Here is a 10,073-nt window from a genome sequence, read left to right on the forward strand (position 1 = left end):
TCTTTATTATAACAAATGATAAAATAACTTGGAAATTTTAAAGGAACTAGTTGTTAACTCAATTAACTAGTGCTGACAGTTAACAACATCCCTTTTACAGTCTTCTTAAGGTTTAGAAACTCTCTGCGTTTTACTAGTAATATTGAGATGTCCCTTGTTATTGATTGGAAAACCTTGATCTTTTTACAATATTTTCCTTATTAGATCTTTTTAGCATAAGTGGTTTGAAGCTCACGGCCTCTGTTTTATGTCCCGTCATTTTTTATCCGGTCCCTCTTATGGTTTTGTCTCTAAACTGGAACACAGTCTCTCTCGGCAAAAACTGCCCGAGTCCCGTAACGCGCATAGAGCACGGGAGACGATAGGAAGTGCGCGTGTCGTGTGGCTGAAAGTGACGTGCGCGTCCAACGCGCGCAGTGTACTCGCACACTTTCAGTCTGTATTGGGTCCGTCACTGTCCGAGATTCCCTTTTTATGCCAAACCCAAAACTGGAAGGAGCTTTTCACCCAATTGTTCACATCTGACAGGCGAATTCTCCTCAAAACAGTTCGTTTATCTGTCCTTCGAGGTCGCATTATTGCTCATACTCGGTTGAAACAAGCGAACTTCCCTTACAAGATACATCTTCTCTTGCACGCTTCTCTCCACTACATCCTTCTGTTTTTCTTGCTGTAATCTGAACACTTTTTCTTTAAGATCATCATTTTGATCACGGAGCAATTCCACAAATCTGTCTTTCCTCTCCACTGCCATTCTCAACCGCTCCATTTCCGCCAAACACGAAGCCGAATTACTTGAATACAAGAAGAAAATAAATGTTGACCATATCATTGCGATGGCAAAAATGGCGTAGCTGAATCGGGCACCTCCAATCATCTCTCACATTCTATGCTTTCGAAACTTGAGGAATATAATATATCAGTTCTTGCTCGTAACTCGGCTCAGGTTTCCAAAGTGAACTTCTCTGTTGTGTTTCGCTCTTTCCTTGAACATACAATCTTTACTTTTCATTTGCCGTCGCTGACGGAGATTTCAGTCAAACATCTGCAAATATACGAATTAATTTTACTGATATGAGATTGCTAGCCACAGATTGCGGTTGCACAGAAGATAACCAGAATCTATTTCAAAAGTTTTACTCTTAAATAGGAAAATAATATTCGTTCACGCCAGCTGACCAATCATCTCCCCCTCCATTCAGAAAAAAAAGACACGCATTTTGATAAATGGTAAATATCAACTTTCTGTCTTATTAAATCCTGTTTGTTACAAACATTAAATAAATAGATCTTGAAACGAGAAAATAACGCTTTTCCAACCAATTGCGAAATTGTTTGCTACTTACTGTCTTGTACAAAGGGCAGCGCAAAAGTGGTCGATTCGGCCGTTCTCGGTAAAACATAAACGTGGTATTTTTCACCGCTTGAAAAATTGAGATAAATTTCGCTTCATTTTCTCGTTAACCACATGCAGAGCGATCGAGCCATTGCGCTGAGCATTGCCATGCAACAAGGCAGTGAACTAGTCGAACTTGAATATAGAAGTCGATAACATCTTTTTCATGCGTATGTGAAGGTTTTATTCTAATTTAAATAAGGCCAAACCTTAATTGTTAAGATGACACAATAAACAAAGTTGGCGAAGTAATAGATGCAATGAATCGAATTCAAAATCATCATTTTATTCCGCTTTTAACGTGTTGTTATTATATTCTTGACCCCTGGGAGAATTATATAAATACTTGAATTTGGAAGTCGATTTTAAGTGTTTCAAAATTTTGTGCAGTTATTATTCAACTTATAAACTATAAAACAATTTTCTGTTCGTAGAGGTTTTTTGCCGAATTATAATGATTATTATGAAATCGATTTTTACGAACCGATGGGAAATGTTTGCAAAGGCCGTGAATTTTTTTTGGTTTTTCTTCACCATCACTGGCTGTGTCATATGAAAACACCGCGTTGAAAAAAAATATTTTTCTCTAAGCTGATTAAACAGCTGGCTGACTGACCGTTGTTTTAAATTTCTTCTCTTTTTATGACAAAACATTTTGCGGTTCACTCCGGTCTTTTTTGAATGCTAGTTTTAAATTTCTTCGCCTCGAAATTTTTTCTTTAAAGGATTTATAATTGATTAATTCAGCCTAAAACACATTCACAATTTATGAATTCGGTTGAATTTCAAGTGGTGTCGGCGTCGACTCACCTCTTGGGTGCACTGACAGAAATCATGAAATGCAAATCGGTGAAAAAAAAATATTAGAAGTGACGTGTTATTTTATGTGTTTCTGCTAGGAGTAAATAGCTGTTAAAAAAGAATATATTTCTCTCCAGAAAATCCCCGTCATAATGTTAGGATGACGGAAAATTATGTGCTTGTCACAGCCGGAACGAAACACGCTCACTAAAAAAAGCACATAATTTGTTCTGAATCAAAATATTCCATATACAGCGGGAGCCACAGTGCCCAGTTGAAAATATGGCGGAAACATAAACGGTCGATTTATCCCTGTCTAGATACATTCCCCGGAAAGGGAAGAAATATTATTGCTTCTTATTTTAACTGGCTACATTTATACGCAGGTTTAGCGAACGTACCTTATTTTAATCCGTTATTGCGTGTTTGCCGGCGTTCAAAGGCTATGTGGATCTTTCCATCTTTCCATCTGATCGTTAGTGGAAATCAACCCGTCTGTTTATCTATGCATATTGATAAAGAATAAAAAGGTTTTTTCTAACTGCGCAAGCAATCATTATTGAGTATATAATTACAGAGAAGTTTGATTTATTAACTGTCTATTATCGATTACTATATATTTGATTTATTAACTATTTATCATTGATCCAGTATCGTTAAGTGCCATTCGTTATTTACTAATCCCTCTTTTTTCGTTGTCGGGGAATGGTTTTTCACCATCTACTTTTCCGCTTGGACAGCAAGGTCTGATCCTAACGGCTTAGGGTTGGCGCAAACGTTTACATCAGAAACCAGAAAATCGCCGAAAAGTCCCAGACTTCAGATTTTAAAATAAACTTCAAAAGAGTGTGCTCATTGTCACGCAATAAAAAATAAAATCAAAAACCATTCAGTGGATAAAGTCAAGAAATAGTGATATTATAGACGATAAATAAAGAAGACAGTTCTCCAAGTTTAAGGTTTGTGCGTTGTCTCAAAGTTGAGATATTCGTTGAAATGTTCCGCGCAAAATTATAGAGCCTTAAGCTAGTATGTAACCGCCATGCTCGCTCCTCCAATATGGCGGCCTGAAAATAATGTAAACATCTGGAACTTACTTTGGCTATCTAGTCAACTGATTATCTGAACCGAACCAAAAGAAATTTACACAAGCACTTCTCCTAATACTTTAACTCCTAAAATGGCTAAAAATCACGAGAGAAGTGTATATTTTCACCAATATGGCGGCCGGAAAATAGTGCAAACATATGGAACTTACTTTAACTATCTAGGCGACTTATTATCTGTACTGAACAAACAAACATTTACGTAAGCACTTTTTCAAATGATCTAGCTTCTAAAAAAGCTAAAGATCTCGAGATAGGTATATATTTTTCGACAAATGCGATTGTCGCTTTGTGTCACGCACTGCCATAACTCTGAAATTCAAAATAAGCTGGTTTTCAAACGAAGCATTGTAAACAGATATAAATTTACCCCTTCTTATGCCTGATGGGGATAAAAACTTTGGTGGCTCTTAGTTTTCGATTTTAGAAAATGATGACGTCACATGAAAACGATCTGATAGAGTAGTTAGTTCTTTCGCATTAGTATCTGAAACGAGCAAAAATTTCAAGTTGGTCTCATGCGGGGTGAGTGTGCGTTTCCACGTAACGGGGTCGAGTGTGTGTGGACGTTTCGTGAGAAATTACATCACAAACTTATCCTTCACAGCGTTTTCCTCTGGTCCGTTAGCCCGTCGCAAACGCGGTTGCATTCTGCAGCGACGGAGGCAGCGATAGTCTTCCGCAGCTGGACGAACAGGCTGGACTTGTCCTTCGCGGGAAGTGAACGATTATGGTGAACAGGAAAAGGACTTATGGCCGCGGAATTCTGCGTTTCACTTCGCTGGAGCCCTGCAGGCTTCCAGGCCAGATAGTTGCTTCAAGTGGTGTTAATAAACGGGAGGAAGAAAGGGACAATTCGCGTGTTCAAAATGGCGTGCCAAAAACTCCAGGTAGTGCAGTCTGCGGATGTAACTGTTCACTCAAGCGTTTAAAATATTAAGATGATTAAGAACATTCCAGCAATAATGGCAAAAGTTAAGTTACCAAAGAAACCTCATGGCATGGTAATATTTTGAATACAGCTAAGAAGAACTTATCTAAACTTAAGCTCTCAAGCTGACGCCGCGAGAGAAAATTGAACTTGAAGTTAGCCATATTTCAATTTAAACAGACGTTTCGCGTTAGTCAAAAACACAATAACACACGTTTTTAACCATTCTTACGAGGTTAGACATTAACTTTCTCGAGAATGCTTGAGAATTTAATCGCGGGGTCACTTAGAGAAATGAACTAAAGTGAGTTGTTTTAAATAGTATTCCAAAAGTTACCGTGCAATGAGTGGATTTTTAGTAAATATTTTTTGCACTTATTGCTCGACCTTTGAGCGGAATCCGTGTCAATTCTCCTCGCTGACTTCCTCGCATTTCTTTTAATGATTGCTATGAGAATTTGGCATTAAATCAAGGGAGGATTAGAACTCGTTGATAATTGTCTTTATTCTCCTCAACTGTCTACTTGATGTATTGATTTTGGAAGGAGAATTTAGATTTTGATGAATCTGGAGATCAAACTTCTCGTCAATGGCCTTTAGATTGTGATATTTTTTAAGCCACTGGGTAGGAGACAAATTCTGTGATATACCAAAATAAACTAATTAACTACTATGTTAGTGGTTCCATTTGAGTGTCGAAAGCAATCAAGTAATTACTTTGGTTTTGGTTTTGGTTTTACTATGGTTTGAGATTGGCTGAGTAGTCTAACTGGTAAGTAATTGGTTTGGTTTTGGTTTTCCGACACTCAATTGAAAACCGCTCGAACATTCGTTCTGACTGTGCAATTAAATTTGCGTGGAAGCTGTGAGTAAAAACTCTGACTACAAAGAGTTTTCTTTAAAGGTGCACAGGAAAACATCAAATTATCCCAGGTGGTGTGCAGTACTGAGCAGGCTTTTAGCCAGATGGGTGTCCATGAATCCTGTGGATGGCCACTCATTAAAGAAAATCGTTTTATTTTTCATATGTCACCTTATACGTTAATTGTTCATTTCAGCAGGCCTTCAAACCTTCGCGGGTGTCCTCCAGAAAAAATTCGTACGCGCGCTGTTTTGAAGGAAACCCCCACAAACTATATATCAATAGAAAGGTTATAAAATGTAGAATTCGATAAAATTATATTCTTTTTTGCCGACTGCTTTCCTAAGGCAGCAAAAGCCATTAACGCCAAAATGACTGACTGAAATTCCGGCGAATTAATTGGGTATCAAATGCGATGGTTGATGCAAAATAACTGTGCAGTGTTGATCACAAAGCATCAATCTCTCAAAGTGTATCAGCATTTTCTTTCATTTCTATTGGTTATCTTTTTATAGATCTGTCAAGTTCCACTATCGAAAAATTCGCGTAACATGTTGGGTTAGAGACCGCCACAAGAAAAGTATTTGAAAGAAAAGAATTCGCCGACATGTTTTTGTTCCGTATCTATCAGTGAATGTTCTGGCCAAATTTCAAGGAAAACTGTCGATTCTACATACCTGTACCCTATTAATTCATTTAAAGAAAAGGGATTCTCTCGAAAAATGAGTGCAAGTTTTCGCCTTCTAAAGATTTATAAACATGTCATGCCTGCTCAGAGGGATTTGTCGACTCAAAATGCCGCCAGCCAATGAAATGACAGAACCCCTAGCATTCACAGTGAGGAAAGTTAAGCTTCGCGGTAAAGCGATAGTGTTACAGTCATGTTTTAGACGCATACATTTTAGGCCGGTGGTCAACAAAAAAAGGGCAAAACAGAGAAAAGCAATGTGCAACAAAATGAAAAGAAACTGAGGAGCAATTGCCGAAGCATGATTACAAAAAGGCAGTCTTGATGGACACGAAATCTCAAATTGAAAGTATTTGATATTGGATTTCTGGATTAAGCCGTTTGCCGCCAAAAGGTCGCTGAGGAGTCCATGCCTTTTGGGGATTATGACACCTTGACGTTTACTAACTTTTATTCAAGAACCTCTTTTTTCCAATAACTCGCACGCGTTTTAATATTTCATTTTCATTTTTTGGAAAATGTTACCTTGAATAATGAACGTTAATTTGGTTGGAAAAAAGAAAATTTGGAAAAGTAGCCCCGCGAAGGTTTGGAGTAACCTTAATGTAGCACATTTTGGACGCCCACTTTTGAAATCCTGGCTAAAAGCCTGGTACTGAATCATCTGATTTCTGTTAAAAGCTTTTCGCACCAGTCTTGTACAAGTTTGCATACAAGAGAACTTTAGCAATGACAACAGTGATGCCGAAGACGACAACTTGTAAACAATGGATTTATATTTTACTTTCGAATGTCGCAACTATGTGGACCTGTTCTGTATGCCTATCACTCTAAAATCTTGCTCAAGCTAAATATGTAATGACAACGTTCAATTCCAAAGGAAGATATGAAAAATTAAAAATTGTAGTTCATGTTCTCCAAAATACAAAGAACTTGCTCATTTCACGGTGTTATTTCGCAGATGATGGGTAACAAATGTACCAAGATTCAAAATGCATGTGCAGAACCATTGTTCTGCTCGTTAAACCTTTTTTTGGTGATGTTTTCATCGTTGTTGCTGTGGTGGTTTGCTAAAGCTCCCTCTGAAAAAGGAATTTCTCTCTCATTTAGAGAATGTACCTACCGTACCACCACACAATGGTGATAAACCAGTCAGATTGCTGGCAAAGTACAGCTATAAGGCCAATCCATCTAAGCCTGGTGGATTTGATGAGTTGACTGTAACACAAGGAGAGAAACTGGAGTTATGCAGAGCACATCCTTCAAATCCTCACTGGTGGGAAGCAAGGAATGAGAATGGAGATATTGGATTTGTCCCTGCTACTTATATGATGGTTAGAAGCTGCTGAGTAATATAATAATTATTGTGTCTTTTTTATGTTATCTAATGTTCATCCATCTGTCTGTCCTTTGCCCAGTTAAGCATTCATTTGATTTACCCTTTTGCCCTATTTAAATGTAGTTTGTATTTTAGATTTTGTTCATGGTATTTTTAAAGTTTTCTTGGAAAATTATGTAAAGAATATGGTTTACTCTATTCTCAGATCTTAGTAAACTTTAACTTAAGGACTCCAGATATATGTAATACAGTGTAAAGTCATTAAATTAAAAATAGATTGGTTGGCCTGTTGCATTGAAAATTTCGTTTCCTTCGAAGGTCATTAAAATCATGTCTTGCCTTCTTATGTTATTTTCTTGTGTTATTTTATTTTAACCCAGTTACATTGCCGGTTGCCAAACTTTGCAAAGATCATGCACATTAAGACCTCAGAATCTCATAATCAGCAACCCTTGAAATATAATATCAATATTTAAGAATTTCTAAAACTTACATTATTTTCTAATCCAATATGGTAGGTTCTCGAAGAGAAAATATCTACCCTTCCATGGCTTGCAAACAAGAAGCAGGAAATAGAGGAGGCAAAGCCCGCTGAAACATTTCGTGAGCCTGCATTCAAGCCTTATGTATCAGGTAAGGCTCTCATTACAGTACTTACAGCATACATGTATTTAAAATGGGAAAAGAGACAGATATCAGTTTTATACATTGAAAATAATTATTGTGTTTGATGCTGACTCGTAAATTTTTTACGACAGTATTTTAACTGCTGAAAACGACATTTCGACTGAAGATTGAACTTCTGGTTTTGTTGGTTTTAAAAAAAGATAACTAAATTACTGGCTACTGAATAGTTCACCAGTCATTCAGTTGTATTCTGGTTGGGAGGAAGATGGTAAACTGCATTGCACTAGCATCCTGTCAAGAAAAATATTCTCGTACTCTTACTTAAGTCAACTTTCTTTGAGCTGTTGGGTTAATTCTTATAAAAAAATAACTATGAGATGATCATGAGACTAATAATTATTTTTCTTTCTTTTTCTTAGCTTATGGCAACAACACAAACAAGTCATCGACAAGTCAAAACTTCTACTGTGAAGTGTGCGACAAGAAGCTCAATGGACCTATACCTTACGACGTACACTTAAACAGTAAAGCCCACAAGGAGGAGGTGGCAATCCGAGAAGAGTTTAATTATCAATGAAAGCTGCTTCTGATGTACTTACTGTTTGTATATGTGGACATCACATTGAAGAGAGCCTTCACTTGCTCTTCAGCATATGTTGAAATTTGTTGCTGTTAACTTACTTTGACCATCAATTTGAAACTTGGAAGGAAAAAATACATGTATAAATAATTTATTTCCATCACGGAGTTACTAATGACAGGCCCATTTTCATCCAGCTTGCGTAACTTGAGTGGCAAGATATTTTTTGTACTCATGACACATTCACTGCGGTGAACACTGGTGTAAATATTCAATTTCCCAGACTCTATTGAATTATTTTATGTTGAATTAATATAGACACTAGCAATGTATTCAGGTCAAGAAAAGACAACAGGAAGTGGAAAAATTAGTGGATATGTTGACAATAATATATTATTATATAAAGTAAATGTTAGAATTTATAACAGTTTCTGATGAATAGGGCCGGGACACCAAGCTTGTACTTCTCTGCCTTCTTGCTTTGCCTTCAAGTTTCGAGTGTCACAGACATTTTTTGGTTTCTAAGCTTAGCTTTCCTGAGGCCTTATGTGCCACGAGGCACAAAGAAGCTAAGTGAAGTGAAGCTTAGCTTTTGTAGCTCAGTTTGTGGGTAAATCTAGGTAAGTGGCTGAAAATCATGCAGGATGAGAGTTGGCCTAAAAAATCTTTATATTAATCAATTGTTTCAGTTAGTGTTACTTCGAGATGCAAAGAGCACTTTTGTGGAATTGAAGTTCCTACTAAACCTACCAGAGTCATTGTCTTTTTCAGTCTTCTTCTTTCCTTTGCGAAGACAAGTATACCAAACACTATTTAAACTACCCTTAAAAGTGCACTACAGATCTACACTACACTACTAAAGCCTAGTTGGCACTAGTGACATCACAACATAAACATGACGACCTAAGAAGGGCTTTTTGTTGTTATGTTTGCAGTGTGAATGTGCTAACATAATGACATACCTTAATAGCAATATAACAGCCTGACCATATCAACATGAAGAAAACAAAAATGATCCTTTAATTATGTCCTTATGTCGATGTTTTACGTTACCGACTTACGTGATTATGTCAGCGTTGCATGTCATTTATGTCATCATGTCACTAGTGTGAACCATACGTAACAGTACATTCCTTTGTTGAAAAAATAGTGATTCTTAATCAGTTCCTTTGAAAGTAATTCTGAACTGCAGAGTGTTGCTTTAAGTGGAATTTTGACGGGCTGCTGCTACATGTAAGTCAAAGAAAGGAAGTTTAATATTTTTGATTTTGATGAAGAAATCCAGCGAAAGATGTATTTATGGTGATATGTATATTTAAATAAATAATGTACACACTAGATCTCCTTTCCTGACTTGTTTGGTCTTGTCTTACCGATAATCATCAGCTCACATGTATGCTCAATCATAGAGGGTCCATGTGGGAGGCACTGTTGTCTTGTGGTTAGTGCGCTCGTCTCCGGATTAAGCGGTCCAGGTTTGAGCCCTGACCGGGAACATTGCGTTGTGTACATGTACTTGGGCAAGACACTTTACTCTCACGGTGCCTCTCTCCACCCAGGTGTTATAAATGGGTACTGGCAAACTTAATGCTGGGGGTAACCCTGCGATGGACTAGCATCCCATCCAGGGGGGAGGAAATAGTCACCTCATGCCACGGAAACCAGGATAAGCTGCGCCCTGATGGATCACTTAGCTTGTATACAGACTTAACCTGCCTTACGTATACCTATACGTGTAGAGGT

At 37.5% G+C, this 10,073-nt stretch overlaps 1 protein-coding gene and 1 long non-coding RNA gene across 2 annotated transcripts; one reads left to right on the forward strand and one right to left on the reverse strand.

Moving 5' to 3' along the window:
* Nucleotides 1-3,948, reverse strand: LOC145469406 (uncharacterized). Its single transcript, XR_014042313.1, has 3 exons — nt 3,889-3,948; nt 2,599-2,700; nt 1-1,045 (listed from the first exon to the last, which is right to left on the reverse strand). It is a non-coding gene; the product is annotated as an uncharacterized LOC145469406 (long non-coding RNA).
* On the forward strand, nt 3,609-9,668 carry LOC145469401 (uncharacterized). The gene is made up of 4 exons (XM_081453107.1): nt 3,609-4,193; nt 6,895-7,118; nt 7,642-7,756; nt 8,170-9,668. Exons 1-4 carry the CDS (start codon nt 4,034-4,036, stop codon nt 8,325-8,327), a joined length of 657 nt encoding a protein of 218 aa, XP_081309233.1. The 5' UTR covers nt 3,609-4,033; the 3' UTR covers nt 8,328-9,668.
* Nucleotides 9,669-10,073: the final 405 nt, after the last annotated feature.

The sequence above is a fragment of the Orbicella franksi genome, chromosome 15 (assembly GCF_964199315.1).
Source record: "Orbicella franksi chromosome 15, jaOrbFran1.1, whole genome shotgun sequence".
NCBI classification, from domain to species: domain Eukaryota; kingdom Metazoa; phylum Cnidaria; class Anthozoa; order Scleractinia; family Merulinidae; genus Orbicella; species Orbicella franksi.